This window comes from Scleropages formosus, chromosome 8 (genome assembly GCF_900964775.1).
Source record: "Scleropages formosus chromosome 8, fSclFor1.1, whole genome shotgun sequence".
NCBI classification, from domain to species: Eukaryota; Metazoa; Chordata; class Actinopteri; order Osteoglossiformes; family Osteoglossidae; genus Scleropages; species Scleropages formosus.
Genome location: NC_041813.1, coordinates 1,213,720 through 1,236,831, shown reverse-complemented (window position 1 = coordinate 1,236,831; position 23,112 = coordinate 1,213,720). Strand labels below are relative to the sequence as shown.

Here is a 23,112-nt window from a genome sequence, read left to right as displayed (position 1 = left end):
CCTATACGGGGTCGTGGGGAACCGGAGCCTACCCGGCAACACAGGGCGTAAGGCCGGAGGGGGAGGGGACGCACCCAGGAAGGGACGCCAGTCCGTCGCAAGGCACCCCAAGCAGGACTCGAACCCCAGACCCACTGGAGAGCAGGACCCGGTCCAACCCACAGCACCACAGCACCACCGCACCCCCTTGGGAGGGAATCAGCTTATAAATATTGATTAAATATTATATTGCAACTAATTTCAGTGGAACACGTGCTGCTTTATTTGTTAATTTATTTAAAGCACTCAGTCTTGCTGTGTCTCTGTTGTATTAAAAAATTCTTTGATCGAATATGCCTTCTGAGTTTAAATGGTTGTAAATGGAGAAGGTAAGGGCCATACAGAAAAGACATGCCATTTAGAAGGAACATAATTAAGGTGAACTAATGAAAAAAATATGCAATTTTACAGCAGTCCTTGTATCCAATGAACTAACTGTGGATGGGCCTCACCGTAATTTTATTAAAAACCAGTCGCTAAAACAGTCGTGAAGTCGGGCAAAAGCAAACTTGTGCAGGTGTCTTTCTGCATTAAAATGTCTGAAAAAGTTACTAACTGGAACGTGAGGTTATAGAATTAAATACAGTATACATTTGTACAATTGGCCTTTAAATTCAGGGAATATCAGAATAAAAACACGGTCTCATTTTTGTGACCAGTAACAAATCAAGCTCTTCTCTTTCTACATTGTTGTCATTAAGCCCAACAATGAGCACATCCCCTGTGGCGCTAGTAAGAGGTCATGATGGTAGAGAAAAGATGTGTGCAAGGGGTGCTGTATGAAACACACACATTTCTGTCATTCAGGTGTTGCTGCTGAAGATGAAGCAAACGAAGAATGGCTTTTTTGCAGGCAAAGATCTATACTTTCTCCGCAAGACTGTATTAAGGTATTAAGAGATGCAAAGTGTGTGATTTATGGGTGGACTGAGACATACATACCAGAAAAGCACATAAATCTTCACCAGTCATGTCTGCCAACTCAGCATTCGTCATTTTAGTCTTTCCGGGCTGAGTTGGAGCGTCGGAGGCTGAGTGTCTCACTGCAGCACTTGCTACTGACCAGGTCTGGAGCAGAGATGTGGCTTTTGGAAAAGTGATGCAAAGTGGCGAAGAAGGCACAAAGAAGAGAGCAGACGGCTGCTGAACACAACAGACGGCGGGACACAATTACACAGCGGCAAAACAGTAGTTATAATGCCACATTATTCCAACATGTAGGCATTCGATACTCGCCTTGTGACGGGAAGTACATTGAATATCCCGAATGAAGGAGAGTAATAAGGAGGCAAATAAAATGAAGCAATCTTTAATGCAACAACTGATTTATTTACCTTAATTTTTTATTCATTTAGTAGGCAGACGCTTCTATCCAAAGCGGTGTACAATGATCACCAACCGGTATTTAGCTGACACCTTTATGTGAGGTCACTGGATATGCTATACTGCCTCTGTGAACACAGGGAGAACATGCAAACTCCATGCAGATGAGGGATCAAACCCATGTCCAGTCCTGCAGCCGCTGTGCTGCCTATTGTAAAGCCTGTTCGATAAATAGATTTAAAATAGATTAATTTTCCCAAGTTAGTTTGGAAAAGCTTTAGTTGGCTTTTATAGAGGGGAAAACATAATTTTATGTTCCTTCATAGCTGTTGCAGCTATATATTGGAATTCATAATGAGGCCATAATAAAAGAACTGTAAGTAAAACCATAACTTAATGACTCTCAGACAAGGGGATAAAATGGAATATAAGACTTTAGTAGGCTAACAGGGCTTATTTTATTGGCTCTGGTGAGAACTTCACATTTTTCAGTAGGAATGTAAAGACATAATCAATTCATTACACCCCAAGTAAACCAGTATCTGTGTGGTTGCTGCTGGAACACCGAATGTGAGCGAAAATCTTCTCTTCTCCTTTTGCCTGTGAACATGAGACAGAAACACTGCAGAACTTCCTTCTGGTTCAGGGACTGACATTCAACGACACAAATCCAGATGCCAAAGTAAGTGAGTGCAATGGACAAGAAATGGAAAACTGACATTTTCTAGTTCACATACCTAGCAGAGATAAAATGAAATAAAATAAAATAAAATCTGCAGCGGTCTAGCATCTCATCCAGTGTGTACCGACTCACTGGCGTAATGCCTTGGATACACCCTGGATCGGCCCGACCCTGACCTGGACGATCTGTTATCGATAATGAGTAAGTGAGGAAGTAAAACGTGTATTGTACAGTATGTATAAAATATGCATTTGTTCTCTCGAAGAGATGTGCAACAGGCAGCGTAGTGCTTAGAACCGTCACCACACGCTGGAAGAACTCAGGTTTGAGTCCCACCTGTACTACCGCTTAGCAAAACATTTACCTTCAGTGACTCCACTAAAGGCTTGATACTGTGAGTTGTCTTGGAGAGAAGTGGAAGCGAACTAAATAAATGTAAACGGGGCTCTTGTAAAGAGGATACCATGCCGTGTGCTCCAAAGGGACAGGCACAAGTTAGACTGGAAATTAAAAGAGTTTTGTGGAATCAGGCCGAGAGCAGCTGAGAGCTGCAGAAATGTTGGTTTAACACATGGATGGGCCTTTGAGCCCTACGGGGACACGGGATGTGTGGCTTCTCACTTCATGCCAGAAATGATTAAATTACATTAGTTTACTGGATGGAATAAACAGGTCTTGACAGAAACTAGTAATTCACTGATTTGACCAGTTTCCCGTCTATAACTTGCGCCGATCCGGACTCGGTAGAAACTCCGAGCCATTTTCGCAGGGTTAAAAACACAACTGTGTAAACTGGGGTTTCTTGGTTCATGGTTGAAGTCATACGATGGTCATCCTTTTCCCGACATTTCTGAGCATCAATGTCTTTTTGAGATAATTCGTTCTTTGCCTGATGTGTCCAAAGCGCGACAGCCTCAGTGTCATTATTGCCGCTCCAAAAGAGAACCCAAATAACGCTACTAAAATATGCAGCTTTATAAAAGCATGCAAATGAAATGACAGCGAAGCAATAAAATAACATTCTATTTTGCAGTGCCTTACAAATAAAGTTTCGAGAGTGTGAACGCACCTATATTAAACACATTTTTCTCCGTTCAGGTGCTGCATGTACACATCATCATTATGAGCGTACATCGCCTGATGTCATCAGGCAGTCAGCTAAACTTGTCCCCTTCTGCGAAGGGGTTAATTCCTTTGCTATTCAAATCAAAGATAAATGGTGGCAGCAGTAAAATTATTGTGTAACACTGACTTGGCTGCAGTAAGTCTTATGAGTCATAAAGCAAATGACAGTAAATAGCTCCATTCTCGAGAGGTATTTATTTCGTCCGCTACAGGGGACAAAATACAGAAGTGTATTTTTCGATGTGTATGTGCTACGGGGGGGTGCGGTGGTGCAGTGGGTTGGACCGCAGTCCTGCTCTCCGGTGGGTCTGGGGTTCGAGTCCCGCTTGGGGTGCCTTGCGGCGGACTGGCGTCCTGTCCTGGGTGTGTCCCCTCCGGCCTTACGCCCTGAGTTGCTGGGTTAGGCTCCGGTTCCCCGTGACCCTGTATGGGACAAGCGGTTATGAAACTGTGTGTGTGTGTATGTGCTACAGTGCTGGGATCGAATGCACCTTACAGAAGACGTTCTGTGCTTCTAAATGATACCGCACGTTTGCAGTCGGATCTCTTCAGCTCTTCATCTCGTTCAGGCTGTAGGACAGAAAGACACCGAAACAGGCTTCACATCTTATGGCTGAGTGACCGAACTGGTAAATAAAGGGATTCACGCATGAGGTGTACATGGCGTTACAACGACTCTCCTGAAAATACTGCACATGATGTGTGTATAATCACACCCATTAAAAGATTTCAATAGCGTAAACATCTAAATAGTTGTGGAAATGAAGACGCGCGCGCCGTCGGCCGAGACCTTGAATGAGAAATTAATGTTGGTTCGGATGCAAACAGTCACAGTTTCAAACTGCGGTTTTGTTATTTCACTGACATTTCTGGCCACGGCGGCAGTTGCGTTGCTTCATCCGGCACAATATTTAGTTACACGGCTCAGCACTGGCACACCGTGGTGTCCGAAACCCCGAGGCTGCGATAACAAGGACGTGGCTTGCTGCCCAAATCGTAACGTTCGCAGAGGTTGCAAAAGTAGACCTCTGTCTTATTAAGTCATGCATTTAGCATGATCCACCGCACTAATAAATATACTTCTCGTATATTTTGGGGGGACACCAGTACGTGAGAGGAGAGGCCGGCACAGTGTGTGTTTGAACAGGACTCAGAAAGAGATGACAGAGAGCGCGAGCTCACACTCTGAGCGCGCGCTGCCCTAACCGGATGTGGTGCGGATCCTGAGCGCAGAGGACACTGGAGCAATGCGGGTTCATGCCATCGGCGTGGCTCCATCGCTGGAGGAGCGCACTACGTTTACCCTGCCCGGCACTGACCGTCTGTGACGGAATCGGGGGGGGGGGGGGGGGGACACGCCAAACGAAGCCCTCCAGCACCCGCACACGGCAAACGAAAGAAGTTCCACGCTGTGAAGCACACTCTTGAAAAGGAAACATTAAAATGTTGTTGCTAGAGGAGAGCGGTGGTGCAGTAGGTTTGGCCAGGGCTGCTCGCCGCTGGGTCTGGGGTTTGAGTCCCGCTTAGGGTGCCTTGCGACGGACCGGCGTCCCAGCCTGGGCGTGTCCCCTCCGGCCTCGTGCCCTGCGCTGCCAGGTTAGGCTCCGGCTTGCTGTGACCCCTGCTTGGGATGAGTGGCTTCAGACTGTGTGTGTGTGTGTGTGTGTGTGTGTGTTATTTCTATATATGCACAGTATACAAAAGTACATGCCTGAGGCAGGAGACAATGTTTCAGAAAGCATACTAATTATATTAACACTTTATTGGATTTTCAGCCTAATAATAATAATAATAATAAACCCTGATATTAAGGGCTGTATCTCTCAAATGTCACCCGCTGCTGTTTTGACCCACGTGCTCCAGTGTATTCCAGGTTAGGCTAGTGGAATAAAAAGAATCTATTTTGAAAAGAACTACTAAATGGCCCGTTTTCTCCACACACACCTGGTGTTTCCAAACGCCATTCGCAGCTGTCCGTCAGGTGCCCTCACGTCGTTCCTCATCCGAGTCCTCCTGTCAGGGAAGCATCTGCTTCCCGACGTGCGCGAAGGATCAGTCGGGTCTGAACCGTTTGGTTGCTGTGCGGGACCCGACAGGATTTACGGCCTTTCGTACGTGATGAGCGTGGGGAATAGACCCCGGAACATTCCCGGACGCGTGTAGCGGATATGCGAGCGCACTGCTGTGCTTCAAAGGGAAGTGTCCTGAAAAGCCCCCAAATCAGTGCGCGGAGCCGCTGCGAGAAGACGTGAGGTCCAGGGTCCACCTCTGGGGTCTCGCGCTATGAGGAATTGGAAAGAGGAAAGAGCCTCGTTCCCACTTGGACAAATAACGCTCTGCCGTGGGTCAAAGTTGAAGTAATTAAGTTAAACTTATTATGTGGCTTTTGTGTTCCCTCTGTGCCTTTCTGTATTTGTGAGGGATTCCTTCAGGTCCTTCCTCTGAGTTACATTTGTGGGGTAAATTCATGTCAGACTATTTCATTTGATATCTTGCTCCTGTTTGCCACCCATGTGAATATGTCACTGTGTCTACATGTATTATGTTTATGTGCATTACGGCAATACTAACCTAGCTCCCAGGGATAGGCTCTGGACCACCAGGACCCTGACGGTGATAAGCGGTTAATGAAAGCGAGCGAATGAGCGGCTCGTACACCAATACTAACTGCACAGCGCCGCTGAATTCTATCGCGCTGCCCTATAACATCCTCTTCCGCACTGTTGCTTTCGGCTTGTTTCTTGTTGACTGATAACGCGCCGCTGCCTCCCCAGTTCTCCCCGTCGCCGACGTACGTTACTGTAGGTAGGGAGAGCTGCAGCACAACCGGTTCCTCTATTCATCAAATACATGAGGCAATAAAATCTGAAAGCTGAGAACTGGAAACTACATCGTACTTCTTCACATTCTGTGTGTGTGTGTGTGTGTGTGTGTGTGCAGCTGCAATGTTAGTTTTATACACTTGGCTGCTGACAATTATTTACCCATTTGGGTACTTTTTACCTTGTAGATTTAGGGTAAGTACCTCACTCAGGGAACTAGAGCAGAAACGGGATCTCTGTCAAAGTGCCCCAGGAGTGCCTTGCGCACAGAATGGATGCATGAACACCCGATCACGCTAATGACACAGTGTGCGGGCGGCGCGACACTTATGAAAACCTTCTTTGTGGAACGCAGCTCAGGTTGCGTAACACCAGCCATGAACGCAAACAAAACGAAAGCAATCTCTTTTCAACCTTAATTTGTTTTATGAATCTAATTCAGAAGGGGGTGCTGTGGTGCAGTGGATTGGACCCCAGTCCTGCTCTCCGGTGGGTCTGGGGTTTGAGTCCCGCTTGGGGTGCCTTGCGACGGACTGGCGTCCCGTCCCGGGTGTGTCCCCTCCCCCTCCGGCCTTACGCCCTGTGTTGTCAGGTAGGCTCCGGTTCCCCGCGACCCCTTCTGGGACAAGCGGTTCTGAAAATGTGTGTGTGTGTGTGTGAGAGAGAGAGAATCTAATTCATTCGTAATCTTCCCGTCCTGGGTGTGTCCCCTTGCCCTCCAGCCCTGCACCCCCAGGCTAGGCTCCGGCTTGCCGTGACCCTGCTCAGGACAAGCAGTTTCAGACTCTGTGTGTGTGTGTGATTTATATTCTTAATGATGCCTGGTCCAGGGTGTACGTCCCCCACACCAGCCTTGCACCTGATACTTCCAGGATAGGCGCCGGTTCATCGTGACCCTGCTCAGGACAAGTGGGTATTAAAATCGGATGGTTTATATACAGCTGAACAAATGGTGTAACCCCCCACCCCCCCCACCAAATTGAAAAAGTGTTGTGGAAACCAAGTACTTTGAAGCCTTGCAAATGGAGGATTGATTGTATTATGACTGTCACAGCTTGTTGTTTCTCAGCCTTTCAATAAAAAAGGCTGTATGATAAGCGGACGGCGAACGCTACGTCCGTTCCGGCCAAGCTCCGTGTCGCTGCGCGCCGCTCTGTCGCAGGACCGTTCCGATGGCGTGCGCTCGCTGAAAGCGCGCCAAAACTGCGCTCTGCCTCCGGCCAGGACCGAGCAACGGTCACAAGCAGCCGCGTAATCGGCAAAAAAAACAAGATGTATTTAAATTCATTCTGAGGAACAGTCGTTGCTGGAAGACCAAAAAAGTCAGCGTTCCATAAAATGTTATCGCCTGAGGGCGCAGTCGTCTCTAATGCAGAGGAGGGAGCGTTTACACGTTTTCATGTCACGCTTCTTGTCTGGGGCCTTGATTGCTCCGAACGCTAAACTTGGGGGGGAAAAAGGCAGCCAGCAAAATCAAGGTGTGTGCGCGAGAGACGCGCGGAACCTGACAGATGACGTGAACATAGCTGTTGCGACGTCCGCGGCGCACGGCGCTATTTTCGACCGAAGAGACCGAAGGCCTTGAAAGGAAGCGTCCCGCCGAGGCCGCGGAACGAACAAACACGGGACGGTACGGCCAAGCGGCGCTACGGGATGGCGATGCGCGCGGCTGCCAGCAGATGGCAGCGTCCCAGAGCAAAGCACCCTGGGCCTCTTTCAGCGCGAGGCCTTTCATTGCTGTTTGCTTTGCAAAACACCGCGCTTATAATTCATGACCTACTTGAAGAAGTTATCCCACTTGTATGCATTTGCTTTGTTTCCTTTTTAAAACAATACAGGACCCTTCGCCCCCACCACGCGCCGCCGCTCGTCACTTCGCCAACATAAATGACGGGTCATCTGCGGAGCGACCTCGTCCGTGTCGCTGACAGCGCTCTTTGCCGCGTCGCTCTCCGAAGGAATTACGCGCCAAGCTCGCCGGGGAGCTCAAACGCTCGCCGTTTTGATTCGGTTGCACCATTAGCGCTCTTGCTTTGTCTCGTGCTATTATTTTAGTTGGACACGCAAAGAGCCACATTACGCTGTATATTACGGTCCTCTCTGGCTCTGGACTCTGGACAGAGAGCATGAGGAAGAGAACGACGGGGAGGCCGGTCCAGTATATTACGCTGGATTTTAACACAGAAATAAAAATGTAATTTACTGTCCATCTGGGTTCTGCGGTAGGCAGGGCTTTTACCGGCTTTTACTGTGGTGTAATCCAGGAGGATACTGTAAATTTAAACAAATCCCTTTTCTTTTTTTCCCGAAGCAGTTATTCTACATCAAAATGGAGCTATAAATAAATTGTGGTCGTGGTGGTGTGTCATTGGTAGGGGGGGAGGCAAATGACAGAATAAAGCTAAATGCGCCTGAGGGAATTCTTTTCTTTATATGCCGCCAATTAAAAGGGCGGGAAATTAACCGCAACACTCGGAGAAGGCAGGTTTGTAGCGGGAACAAAACACAACAAGCATCGAAAGAGTATTTTACAGTACTGAAGTTTGCTCTCTATTTTGCGGGCCTTGAAGGGATCGTGACGGGGTCTGAGCGTCCACTTTGTGAACTCTGTATCCCCTGGCGCTCTTAATGGGGAGCTTTCAACTCTTTTTTTTTTTGCCATTCATAGTCTCTTCACTCTCTGCCCTTTGAGTGTTTCTGTCATTATTACTGTCCTCGTGCAGTCCGCGTCTACCACGTGATCACTACGTCCTCCTCATCCAGCATACAGACAGTATATACAGCATGTAGAGCACATACACAGCATACAAGCCGAGCAAATACACAGTACGTGTGGCTCTACTTGTATCGCGCATGCTTGTCGATGAAGGCGCTTACGTGGAACCCGTACGTGAAAAACAAATGAAATATGTTTCTTTTACCGTATTTCGGAGAGCTGCTCTTTACCGTCTCCACTGACTGTGGCAACTAAACTTGATCTTTAACACAATATTAAACACAAAATGTCCACGATAACCCACTTGTGTGTTGTCAAAGATGGAAAACGGGGGATTCTTCTCCATCACGTTAGAACCGAGTGTCCAAAGGTTAGAGCTAAGAGGCATGAACTGACATGGACCAACCAGGTGGATTTCAACCTGACACGGTCTATACGACGAGCAGGACGTTGCCATTTTCGTGGGGTCTGTCGAAGTTAACGGTCACGAAATGTACAAAGCACATGTACGCAGAGCCCCTCTCACCAGGGAGGAAGGAAATGGGAAAGCTGGGGACACCAGAACACCAAAGCTCCAAGTGGACAGGTGCACAAGGAAGGAGAGAATCCCCAGGCTCCCCTGGTTCTGGCTGCCCTGGTAGCGTCTTGGTCAGAGCGCAGTGAAAATGATCAGCTTTCCATCAAGTGAGACGCGGAGACACGGAACATTAACGCACAGCAACGTAGCTTTCGATAGGGGGAGGGGGTAACCGGAGGCCTGGGGGGCTGCAAGGCATGCTGGTTCTCGCTCCACCGCAGCCTTTAATTGCTCAGTAATAAAAGTCATCTTGTCTTCGTCATCCCTGCATCGTGTCGGTGGCCTCAGGGGCAGCAAAGCAGGAACGCAGTGCTGGGGGTGTTGGGGGTGTCCATGTGAGCACAGATTTTCCATGTGAAAGTTCTCTTTTCTCCTTCTCCTTGTGTACACAACACAGTAGGTGGTGTAGAGGTCAGAGCTGCTGCTTTCAGGTCTGAATCCCACCTCCTGCTGTAGTAGCCTTGAGTAAGGTACTTACCCTGACTTTATACAGTAAAAATGACCCAGCTGTATAAAAGGCTACGTAACTGTCAGTATCTTAACATTGTAAGTCGCTTTGGAGAAAAGTGTGAACTGAAGGAACAAATGAATAACGAAGCCATGTAAACCCAGTCATGTTCCCTCTCCCTGACTGCTTGTTGTCTTGCAACTTACTGGAATGTGTCAAGGACACCACCAGCGTGTCGATCAGGGTTTCATGTCACGTCTTCACGTCGGGGGGCAGCAGGTAGCGCAGCGGTCAGGGTTGGGTTTGGATCCCTGCTTCTGCTGCAGTCTCCTTGATGAAGGCCCTCTGCCTGAACTATACAGCAAAAATGAATGTACAAATGGCCAAATTAATGTAAGCTGCTTATTGTACAAGTGTAACATTGCAATCACTTTTGGAGACTATTATTATTATTATTATTATTATTTTCAAGTGCTAACATTCAGTGATCACGTCTAACGTGTAAAAGCTCCACAAAACAATGCCGCATTTATGGATGCTGTTTATATACCCTTCTGGTAGGTATAATGTAGGGGAATTTTGGAGCTCCCAAGCGGAATTACGACGGGGTTGTCGGAACGGGGCTGTCACTCGGTCTGCGTACATCGCGCTCATCAGCAGGTCGGTGGAGCTGCGAGCTCAGCAGGTGGACCTCCTACACTTGAAGGCCCTGCTGAGAATTTGCTGTAGTCCCCTCGAGCGAAGCAGTTTACCTGAATTAGAGCAGTAAAAATACTTGGCCATAAAGTGCTTCAGATAAAGGCTCTGGCTGAGCTGCAAAATAAGAACAAATGCCAAAGTGTTTTCCCAGTCTGTATCGTGACAGTTACTTTCTATGATAAGTGCGCGTCTTTCGACAGACCTCTGCGAAATATTCCCACAATTGTGCGACGTTATGTCAGCGGAGACCCTCCTTGTAGACTTTTTGCTATAGTTGAGCCGGGAGGCAACGCAGACGGAGCGCCTGGCTCTCTCTGTCATGCTCTCGCTCCACCACACACACACGCACACACATCACAGTTCTGACATGCAAGCGGCTCTTCCGCTGCCACTCCAGCACCATACGAGACTTTGTGGACCCAGAACCTGTGTGTGCTGTTGTGCAGTGTTGTCAGAACACAGGAGACACTGGAACAGATGCCAAAGTCTTAATTGTACCATAAATGCCACAGCTGTCTTAGTCAATCCAGATTCATATGTAATGAAACATATGTGGTGCTGTTTTATCACACACACACACACACACACACAGACACACACACACACACATACCGAGAGCTGGAAATGCACCACTCTCCATACTGGCTTCTGATTGGTGGAAAGGCTCACTCCAAATGGCTCTGGGTGCCGCGCCCTACTGAACGCCTGCTCAGCGGACATGCGCCGCATTTGTGATGTTCTTTACTCGTTCTTTCAATGTCTCCTCGGCACCAGAGCGTTTTGGTGACAGATTCTCATCCTCTTCCTGGTTGTGTGATGCAGATAATCCATGTTCATAGCGCGCTGCAGTCCGCGATCAAACGAAAGCCAATTACACACACGTCGACTTTTGCGAGCGCAAGGTCACGATGCTCAGTCCAAAACCCCTCTCTTTGCAGATGATCGTAAATCCCCGCTGTTCGCCTGCTGCAAGTTACAAAAATAATCACAATGTTGAGATGAGAAAGCACTAATGTGAGAGCAGTGAAAAGCAGCCTGTAAGAGACTCAGAAAATCCAGTTTCTTGGAAAAGGGATTTCGGCATTTCGAGGATTGTCAACTTTCTGGCCATTTTTGATCCCCTGGAGTGTGTCCACGTAAATAGACACATTCAGATATGCTGTGTGTGCGCATCAACACACACACACACACACACACACACACACACACACACACACACACACACACACACAAAAAGCCCCAAAACATGACAGTGTTATGGTGAAAAAATACATTTATTGGAATCCGTGGTGATGTAGAAAAGGTGAAAACTGGCTTTGGGTTTAGTTAAAGTCCACTGGCGTAGGCTGACACACACCTGACAAGCTAGTTCAGCAGTCTGAAATCAACAGTAATAGCACTGATGACACAGAGGTGGCATGTTACAAAACACTGGAATACACAAACACGGGATTTCTCATCATCGCTTCAAGGACAGAGTCAAATGTACAGGAAATAGAAGAAAGCAAAGAAGTTTTAAGCAGGCTGCACGCGTGTCGTCAATGCTAAGGGGCGACAGGATCGGCGGTATCTTCACTACCAGTTATGATCAAATGTCTCACAACAAATGGCATGTTAACATACCTACAGCAGGGGCAAAAATGACAAACAAGAAAAGAAAAGCACACTTTTTTAAACTCAGATACTGAGCAGTAACATTGTAGGTTTCAGGCCTAGTCCAGTTGTTTTTCTTGTTCTCTATATATTTCTCTTAAATATCTTAATCATTGTTATACAAAATAAAATTATTAGAACCGATTCTATACACGTTACAGAAGGTAGAATGCAGGAATAGCATGCTTGTCTCCGTCGTCCACGAGTACACACTTGTCTTTGTCATCCTTTTCCTTCCCTGTTTCACCGCAGTCTGTCTCGGATCACGTCGCCAATTCCACGAGAAAGAGTTAGCTGCTCATCAGAGGCTGAGTGATGAGTTTTGAGCGAAGCGGTTTCCATCCTACTCGCAAAACGCCATAAACAGGCAGGGTTTCTGTGGTCCCTCTCGTCATTTGTCCATGAGCTCCTGCGCAGGGACTCAAGAAGACAGCGTGTGTGAGCCTGAAACGAGACTAATCCCAGAGCTTCCTGTCTCACCTTGACTCCTTGTGCCAGTCACCTCTCGGCATCGGTGTCACGCTCTGCCTTCCTGGTGACACAGCGTTGCAGAAATGCTGTGAAAGGACATGTCTGATGGGGGGGAGCGTAGTCACCATACTCGTATATAGACGTACGCACACACGCGCACACGCGCACGCACGCACGCACGCACGCGCACACACGCACACACACACACACACACACACACACACACACACACACACACACACACACACACACACACACACTCGCACCGAATCTGTCTCTCTCCCAACACAATGGCTTTCAAAGTAAGACAATGCCCTGCTTCAGTAACGCTGTGAAGGCGGAAATGAATTAAAAAAGAAACAGATCGAGTTTGGATTTACTGAAATCAGCATAGGCATCTTTCTTCTTTCTTTTTTTTTTGCTCCAAAGACATAAGTAGGGTGGGGCTTGCATTTAACTGGCCGCGACTGCAAAACACACTGCACATATTTACATACGACAAGCACTGCATGCGCTGGTACTCAAAAAAAATCTGTAATAATAAATAAATGAACAGTTAAAGGCTTCCTGGCTTCTAGCAGAGCTCCTCCTCTGCAGGTTGGAATTGTTTACACAGTGCCGTGTCAAAGAGCTGCTGACAGGCTGGGGCTATGCAGGTCTGTTCACCGCACGGGGTGAGGATCCTGGTTGTCACGGCGACACTCGCACGACACACGATGAAAGAGCAGGCCCCCGACGGTCATCATGCAAAGTACCGCCATTCAAGCACCTGGGCTTACGGTGACGTCAACAAACACATGTCCCCCGCAGGAAGATATAAGGACATCACACAGACAGGATAACTGAGTACTAACCTGTATCAGAGCAAGCGAAGTGGCAGCTTCTCGGGCTCCTTTTCACTTGCGCACCTAATTGGCCACCACACATCTTCTATGAAAGCGTATTGGTTTCAGGATATTTACTAAAGGTATATCTAGTTGCTGTTCACAGTATACGCAACGCTCATTTTGAATAGTGAAAACACACACTGACTCTGGACTGCTGGTGCGTTTTGTCTTACACACGAACACTGCAGCTACACATGAGAAACGAAGTGACACCGACCGGGGGCCAGGTTAGTCGACTTCTCTCGGGAGAAAACGAGACCTTTAAATAGTTCCTTTTTTTCATGTCAAATAATTTACACGCACACGCGCACGCGCACGCACACGCACACGCACACACACACACGCATGCTCTCGTCTGCGCACAAACACCTTCGCTTACACTATGGTAAAAACACTCAGACGGAAAGGATTCGGCCTCTCCGTGTGCCTTCTGTCTTTTTGAACGATTTCAACAGAAAAATGGCATCCCTTCCCCACCACGCCGAACCGCTAGTAAACACAGTGAAACAGAAGATGCAAAACTATTTGTGACGTAAAAATATTTTGACAGACAAAGAACATAATATAAAAAGCAAATGCACTATAATGCAATTTTTTGTTTTTTTTTTTTCTTTACTCTTCCCTAATCAGGACCGGGGAGAAGAAAGGAAAGGCTCCGAGCCTGCAAGACTACACAGTAGTTTCGTTCCTCCAAGGCCCAGTCCGTATATTGCCTGTACTGTCTGAGCTGTACAGGAAGCCCTCGTGCAAGCTGCCTTTGAGAATCCCGTTCTGACTGGGCGGGTTCTGTGGGTACGATTGTCTGCGCGGGTGCATCTCTAGGTGGGCGCGGTGCACGAGGTCCTCGTCGGCCATCTTGCCGCAGCTGCAGATGGCCGCGGGGGCGTCGCCGCCCTCGGGCTGGCAGACGGTGGGGAAGAGCTCCGGCGTGGCGCAGCACACGTGACGGTGGCAGGCGGCGTGGCAGGCGAGGTGTTCGTGCGTGCTGTGCGGGCTGTCCGTGTGCGAGCTGCGCACGCTGCCTCCATCCACGCTGGACGGGATGTGGTAGGCGAAATCGCGCTCGGTCGCGCCGTGCCGGGGGCGGCCCAGGGGGCGCCCCTTAGTCCTGCTCTTGAGGCAGCGGTGCAGGCGTGCGTGCGGATCGTCCTCGGCCAGTTGCTGGCCGCGCAGGGCGGCGCAGCACGGTGCCACGGGGGACAGACAGGCCACATGGTTCTGCATGGCCTGTAGGTTGGTCAGCTTGCAGTGGGGCGAGGCGGCGTGAGCGTGGCTGTGGCCATGGCCCGGACAGGGCTGGTCCAGGTGGCAGCGCATGTGCGCCTGGGCGTCCCCGTTGACGTTGACCTTGGAACGGGCATGGCCCAGACTGCCACAGGCATTGGCGCCTCGCCGCGAAGGGCAGCAGGAGCACCAGCAATGCCAGACGTCATCGCGCTTGGCGCAGTGATGGATCAGCACAAAGAGGCCGAGGGTGACGGAAAAGGCGCCGTACAGGCAGCTGAAGATCATGTCCAGGAAGTGGCCCTGTGACACGGCCAGGGCGCCGAAGGTCCAGGTGGCCAGGAAGAGGAAGAGGGTGAAGGCGGCGGCACGTAGCTGAGCCTTGAAAGAGTGCTCGTTGGCCAGCATGGAGGCGTTGATGGCGGTGCAGGCGTGGGCGTGGGATCCCGGCTCGCCCGCATGGCAGTGCCCCACCTCCGCTGTGGCCAGCCTCTGCTGCTCCTCCGTCATGGCGCGCAGCTCGTACTTGCGCTCAGGGTGCCGCTTCAGTTGGACGAAGGTGCACAGGAAGTAGACGCAGGTCACCAGGACGATGAAGGCCACAGGACCGTAGAATGCGCCCAGGCTCGGCTCCCACGCCATCCAGCAGCTGCAGAAGAACCCGACTCCCTCAGGAACCGCTATAACCGTCTCTCACACAGACAGGTGCCAACCTCACACAGCACCGCATGGCAATATGAGTAGCAATGCACCCCTGAATGTACACTTTGCACTCAATGTACCCATGACACAGCGTGGAATATGTGGCTCACCCTTCCTAGGGTGACTGTGTGCTAATTTCCACTGTTTTCCATGGACTTTTTTGAGATTCATGATAAGGAACTTGAATGGAAAAATAAATGACTGCTGGGCATGTCTTGCGGAAGACTAATGTTTGAATACGGCGCAGAAGAAAAGGCGTATTGAGAAAGAGCTGGCGCTCAGGGCTGTGTGGATGTGGCACAGACGCTGCAGAACAACATGCGGACGGCGCGTCTGCAGCCGCAACGGTGCTGGGAACACACCGGGATTCTGTACAGCGTCCGTATTCCTGACGGCATTCGTACAAGAGCAGCACTTGGGAGGGACAGTTGGAATGGTGCTAGTGCTGCTCAGGAAAACGTAAGCACGGGAGTTAAACTGTGCATTTCAATGACGTTTGCCAAAGCAGAGAGATGTGAGAGAACACATATGAGGAGGATGTCAAGATTTTCCGTTTGGAACACAACGAGACAGAGCGACCTTGAAATGGGTGGCGGGCTGAGACTTACTAAGGCGCCTCCTCGCCGCTGCCGTAGTTGTCGATATTAATGGCCGCCGTGATTCCACAGATGATGAAGGGCACTCCTCCACTGACTAAATAAAATCTACCGAAAGCACGAGAGAGAGAGAGAGAGAGAGAGAGAGAGAGAGAGAGAGAGAGAGAGAGCGATTAGACTGCGAGCAAGAAAGGGAGGGGGGATAAGTGTTTTCTGTATAAAAGTTTACAGCATAATAGACATTTACGAGGTGCCAGTACATCTGATGAGCTTCAAATGTCAACACTGCAGAACAAACGCTTTCTTCTACAAAAGCCTACAACTTAACCTTATGGACTCAACTGCTTTTGCCCAACAATGATCACACACTGCCAAACCACACACTTGCTGTGTGTGTGTGTGTGTGTGTCCCTTTCAGTGGGCTTTTTATTGCTTTCGCTGAGATACGCATCTCCGTGGCTCTGCGCCCTCAGCGAAGCACAGCCGCCGTTGGGATTCCGGGATAAGAGCTCTCCATGACACCACGAGAGACGTCAGACAAACAACCCCCGTGCGAATCGCTTTTTACAGACGAGTGATTCAATCAGCGCCACAGCACCATCTCCCACCGTCTCCCAGCATGCCTTGCAGAAGTAGCGTCGGCCCATCTCTCACCATGCCGCAAAATTCAATTACTATTAAACTGTTCTTCCGGGCGGGGCTGGGCAACGGGCATTAACAATGTTGTCACCCTTGGGGAAGCTGCGACTCCACTGGAGGCTCTTGTATCCAAACGCCATTTAAATACAAGTCAACAAGAAAGCCATAAATAAGGAACCATGGGGTGAATTCTGCCCAGGTATTAATACTGGTGCTTTACGATGCCCTCTCCGCCACTGCTCTTCATTTTCATCACCATTAATGCACAGAAAGAAATGCGCTTCCAAATGAAATGCACTTTTGAGACACTCAGCAGCAGAACAGATGGAGAAGCTTTAGCATTTGACAATAATCTGGTATAAATAGATGCCGTCGCAGCCAAAGTAAGGCCCCTTGCTGCCTCCTCCCAGGCGGGCTGACACTATAAAAGGTATTGGCTGCCTCCATCATGGCCTGTCACATAACCCCTGGCCCTCGCCAGTAAAATGCGTCCGCTGAATGTCGACTGCGTGGGCGAGACTCCTGTCGCTCATTCACCGTTCCCACAATACCGTGCAACTGCACACACGGCACTCCAAACACGTGGTGACGACTGTACAGACGAAAACCTGCACATGGCTGAGATTCCATGAGTCATTTAAGATAGCGAGCTGAATCTGTGAGCTTTTTCGTGTTTTGCTAGCAGATGCACCTTATTTTGTTCATAAATCCTGTAACTACCTGAAAGGCTCTACACTTAACGCCGTGAAATTAAACCGGTCATTACAGTCACTTAAAAATACATTAGTCATCTCAGCCAATCTGTTACCCTGCCTTTGAATATGGATAATAAAGCAAAACATAAACACACAGGGCTGCTGGTAGAAAAAAAAAAAAAAGACAACAACATCACACTGCACTCCGCAGCACTGAAGCACAACTGCAGAAGAAATTGCCCAAAAACTGGCTTTCTGCCTTGTTGGAGCCGTGGCATTGTTCGAAAAAGACCGTTTTTGAGCGAAGCTTTCAAAATGTACATATTTGAAAGAGTAACGAGGTGCCGAGCCAAGTTAAACTCCTGCAAGTGAGTCTCTAAGCGGAGAGAATTCCTCAGGAGCAATAAGGTGCTGCCGGGAGGCCGCTGCGCCGCAGGGCTGCCACAGGTGGGCCGCTCACGCCACATCCCACGGCGATCGGAATTGATTTGTCACTAGAGTCAATTGCGGCGTATCGGCACTCGGCGCCATCGCCTGTCAGAGCGCCGCGTTATCTCGTTTCAAACGTGCGGCGTGGAGATAATGAGCAGGACCTCTCCAAGGTTCCCTGCAGAGGAGCCCCTGTTGGCAGCCTGGAATGTGGCTGCGAGACGCGCGTCCTCTAGGGGCCCGCGGTGCCGCTGGAGCAGGAAGCGTGTCAGCGTCGAGGACCAGCGAAGGCGGTAAGAGCATCAGGACTGTCGACGGCGGTGAAGAAACGCAAAATAAAGAAATTAAGGGGAAAGAAAAGTAAATCATAGCGAGTTGCACACGCGTGTCCTATCACAGGAGGCCTAAGTGAAGAGAAGAGCTGCTGACATGGCCACACGTGCGCTTTAGCAGAGATGAGACAGAACACATCGAGGGTTTATAGCTTTAGTTTTGCGTACATCCCATTGTGTCTCCGTAACAAGCTTTGCCCAACGATTTCCCGAAATGGAATTATCTGGATTGGCCGCGATCCGAAGAGCAGTGGCGCAGTACCTTGCGCTGGCGATGAAAAGTGTCGAGCCCAGCAATGATGCTCTTAAACGACTGCAACACATGGAGTGAGCAAAAAACAGCAGCAGCGAGAGACAATAGAAATGGCATCAAACCATCAGAGCTGAGAAACTGCAGCAGAAAAAAAAAGTGTAATTACCGAAACAAAGTGGCAACGGAGCAAAAGTGCAGGAAATGAAAACAGTACATACGGGAAAATGGGCAAATATTCACACAGGACTGTTTGGCACTTCTCAGGTGCTGGGCTGTATAGCTATGTCCAATATATGATTAATGAGCATTAACATTATTATTATTAAGCTAAATTATGTACATAATGTACTTGGTAAGGACTGTCAGGATAAACTGGAGGTGTATTGAGGTCGAAGAGCAATAATCTGTGGTGGTTTTGAAAATCATTTTGTTTGGCTGAAGGAAACTGGGTACTTTCACATTGCATTTTACACTAAAAATACAAAATTCAAAGCAAAACCTCTCAAGCCTGTGTGTAAACCCTGAAATCTACATCGGCTACACTGTTTCCAACAGCTCTTACTTGAGCGCTGTACTACACCTTTCTTACAGTCACACATTCAGCATTTTATAGCATTGATTCACGTGAAAGAAGACTTTAAAATGGCAGGAATTTAGTATCGACTTGCGGGAGACAAGAAATACTTAATTTAACCTGAATTTATACAGTAGAAATTATCCACCTGTATCAATGTTTCAGTAATTGTAAGGAGCTCCACACCATAACTTTCTTATGAATAATACACATATTTGTGTTAAAAAATGCGCTGATCAAAGGTACTGGCTGGAATGAGGGTACACATCGTGGTCCTTTGAGTCCTTTTAGATATAAACATGTCAGTGATTAACTCAGTCATTTAAATCACTGTGATACAGTGGTTTCTGTCATGGAGCAGGACTGAGGATGGGCTCAAAGTGTGTGTCACTTTTTATTCATGAATTCATTAGAGAAACAGTGACTGGTGAGGGACAACATGAGGGGCTGCCAGGGCCACATGCGCGCGCACGCACGCACACACACACGCACGCCATGAATGTCCTTAAAGTAATATAAAAAAAGTCTTAATCTTGCAGACTAAATTAAGAGCATCTAGCATCAGGCACTTGTTATCGAGGCCACACAGCACCTCAAACAATAGCTCTATGCGCCCTACAGCTGGTGGTACAGTGGTTAGGACAGCTGCCTTAGGACCCAGAAGTCACAGGTTTGAATCTCACCTCTAGTTGTAATACCTATGAACAAGGTACCTACCCTAAATGGCTCCTGTAAAAAAATTTCCCTGCTATATGAATGGGTAAATAATTGTGTTACTTCTTTTTCTTTTTTTAGGTGGCACGCTGGCACAGTGAGTAGCGCTGCTGCCTCACAGTGCCTGGGTGGTGCAAAAAGACGTGGGTTCAACGCCCGCTCAGTCTGTGGGGAGCTTGCATTTCGTCTGCATGGGTTTCCTCCAGGTGCTCTGGTTCCCTCCCACACTCCAAAGACATGGTGTTCAGGTTCCCCCATAGTGTGTGTGTGTTCCACTGATGTATGGATGAGTGACCCAGTGTAAGTAATGTATCTAGCAGTGTAAGTCACCGCGGTGGATAAGGTGTGTGGACCGATAACGCTACATAGTATCCATTGTAAGTCGCTTTGGAGAAAAGCATCTGCTAAGTGAATGAATATAAATGTAAATGTCCTGCAAAATAACAGCCGGTGAGCTTGTTTCGTTGAGTTGACTGTGAGCTAAAATATGAAAACATCTCTGTCCTGTACCATGTAGTGTCTCATACCCTGTGCTTATGAGGTACATTTCAGTCCACCGGCACCCTGGACTAGACAACAAGTTCACTTTTGGTGAAATATTTGAGAACCGTTTTTTTTTGTGTGGCCAGGCTTATTAACCACATGTTAGTATTACTTATTAATTAACCTATCAATATTAATTGCATTAAATATGCATTTTGATTGCTGGGAAGTAATCTTACATTTTCGTAAAGAAACTTTATCTTGATGATGAGAAATTAGTGAACCACTAATTTCAAGTGGCTGAAAACTATGAGGGGGTGCGGTGGCGCAGTGGGTTGGACCGCAGTCCTGCTCTCCGGTGGGTCTGGGGTTCGAGTCCCGCTTGGGGTGCCTTGTGACGGACTGGCGTCCCGTCCTGGGTGTGTCCCCTCCCCCTCCGGCCTTACGCCCTGTGTTGCCGGGTTAGGCTCCGGTTCCCCGTGACCCCGTATGGGACAAGCGGTTCTGAAAATGTGTGTGTGTGTGTGTGAAAACTATGAATGTGAAAAGTTCTTTCGCCAGGAGATTATAAATTCAATATAGTATGCATTGTGGACCCCTAAGGCACAGCGGTTTGAGGGTGTACGTGTGCATTTTTAAAGATTTTAAAACAGAACTTATTTGTTAGTCTGATACCCAATAATAACCTACAATGTCTCAACATTTAGCAGAGCTCTTTCGCATATAGTAAAAATTTCAGCAAAACGGGGATAGAAGAAGAAACAACGAAAGAAAGGTTCTATAAATGAGTGAATGACTGGAAGAATTTGCTTTAAAAGCTCGGCAGGTCAGAACCATAAAAGTTAATGCACTGAGATCGCTGTACTGTACTGTTCTGTAAATGTACTGTACTCCTTATTCTTATATTACCTGCAGATTGAATACACAGTCTGCATCTGAGCGATGTGTTTCATTACTCTATCATGGAGCAGCTTTAGTCTTTACCCTCAGACATTTAGAGTGCATGTTCTCCATTAATTCAGCAGTGCACCCAACCATACCCATTTCACAAAATGTAATGAGAGAAACCCTCATTATGCCATTATACATGAAAAGTAACAGCCTAACAACCTATCCTGTCTACACACACTCGTGCGTTCTGAAGCACACGTAGATCAGCATCTTACTGTACCACGTTGAGTGGCACAATGTGGCACAACAAAACGCAACAATCATTTCATTAGAGGCAGGATATAAATTCATAATTCATAACAAGGACCACGAATCACCAGGGCTGAGTGCTGAAACCATGGAGGACAATGAGTGTAGCGGTCGACATGGAGACGACTGCGATGACAATGTGGTGAATTCCTTGGTCTGCTGTGACAGGATGTGAGCACGATAACATCTGTAGAGAGGAGGAGGATGACAGTGACAATGACGACGATGAGGGCACCACTGACAGTAAGAATGACGATATGCCCAGTGCCCATGGGTCATTTCCTTCATCGAAACAGGCGAAGTCGATTGACATGCTGTCCCTGTGATGTGTAAGACTGTGCCAGCAGGGGGCGTCTTATGTCCTCTGCTCCCTCCAATAGAAGAACTACTATTTTAATTGCGAAGACTCCTTTTCGCAAACACACTGCAGGCTTTTGCTGCTTAAAAAGTAAAAATAAAAATGCGTTGGATGCAACCTAATTACTTATATGGCCGGTTTAACCATAATGGAACTCTTAATATTCAACTCAAAAACTCTAATCCCTGGCTGCTGAAATAACATGAACTGGAAATTTAATTTTACTATTCAAATGAGGGGGGGAAAAAAATCTCATTATTCATTGTTGCTGAATTGCAAAGCAAACTAAACTGAAAGATAAAGCAACAGTCCAGGAATCTACCGCATTAAAAACAGCCTTAAGACGTAGGAGGATCAGCTTCTGGTTCAGACTTAAGAAGATGGGAGAAATGAACAAAGAGAGCGTTGAAAAAGAAAGCTGTCTGAGGGATCTCTTAGCACTGGGTAAACTGAATTTAACTCAGCTGGGATGAATTATCAAGTGGGATCGACAAAAAAACATGTTTCTTCTGCCAATACCCTTCCTGTAACAGAATTATCTTTACAGTGCATCAAGGGTGTGTGCGAAACACTAACAAAGTGAAGTAAGGAAAGAAATCAAGGCCTTTTTTATAAAACTAAACGGGGACATTTCGGTGTGAGGGGCAAGTGATCAGCCCCTGTCCCTCCTCAAAAATAAAATGCCACTTTAACTTGAATTCCAGGACAAATCTCAGTGAAAAAGGAAGACAATGATTTGAACAAGAGCCTCCATAGAATTTCAGTTTCAAAGACCTTTAATTAAAGATCTGTAAGACCTACCATTTATTTTTAATGTAAAAACATATATAATTACATATATAACATACATAACCCAAATATAACTGGATAATGTGTGACGAAACGGCCATTGTGAGGCAGACAAGAACGGCATGGTCGGAGAGTGTCTGTAACACACCTCGCCACTTTTAGGCCTTTTGAGTGTCAGTAAGAAAACGCAACAACAACAGCAGCCAGGGGGTAACAGCTGATGTTTGTTGTCACCATACTAAATGAAAAGTCATACATCTGTCTGTGCATCGCCTTGTTCCACACACACACACACACACGCTGAGGGCGCAGATGAGAAAGACATGAGTCATGCTGCGCTACAGGGACCTTTCACACTGCACCACTGAGACAGATGTACACACCTGAGCATGGGCTGCCTGGGGTTTTGGGGCGGGTCTCCATCCTGTGCCTGTTGGGGCACCTTGGCCACCTGTTTGTAGATGTTCCTCGCAGAGACGCCCAACCACAACATCGTGGAGAGCGAGGAGTAGTGCAGCACTATGCCCACCTGTAACAAAGGGAAAAAACACTCTGTTACACATTCAGGAAATTGTACAAGAACATACAGCACACACACAAACACAGAGGAATTCTCACTGGTTCACACATGTGAACATGTACACACACACACACACACACACACACAGACACACACACTCGG

General features: G+C 47.9%; 1 protein-coding gene across 3 annotated transcripts in view; it reads right to left on the bottom strand.

Moving 5' to 3' along the window:
* Positions 1-12,778: 12,778 nt before the first annotated feature.
* Positions 12,779-23,112, bottom strand: part of adgra1b (adhesion G protein-coupled receptor A1b) — a 131,276-nt gene continuing 120,942 nt past the window's right edge. For all 3 annotated transcript variants that reach the window (XM_029254380.1, XM_029254378.1, XM_029254379.1), the window contains 3 exons: positions 22,814-22,959; positions 15,977-16,072; positions 12,779-15,315 (listed from right to left, as the gene is read on the bottom strand). In XM_029254380.1, coding sequence (XP_029110213.1) covers positions 14,112-15,315; positions 15,977-16,072; positions 22,814-22,959 — 1,446 coding nt within the window. In that variant the 3' untranslated portion in view covers positions 12,779-14,111. The remainder of the gene's footprint in view (positions 15,316-15,976; positions 16,073-22,813; positions 22,960-23,112) is intronic.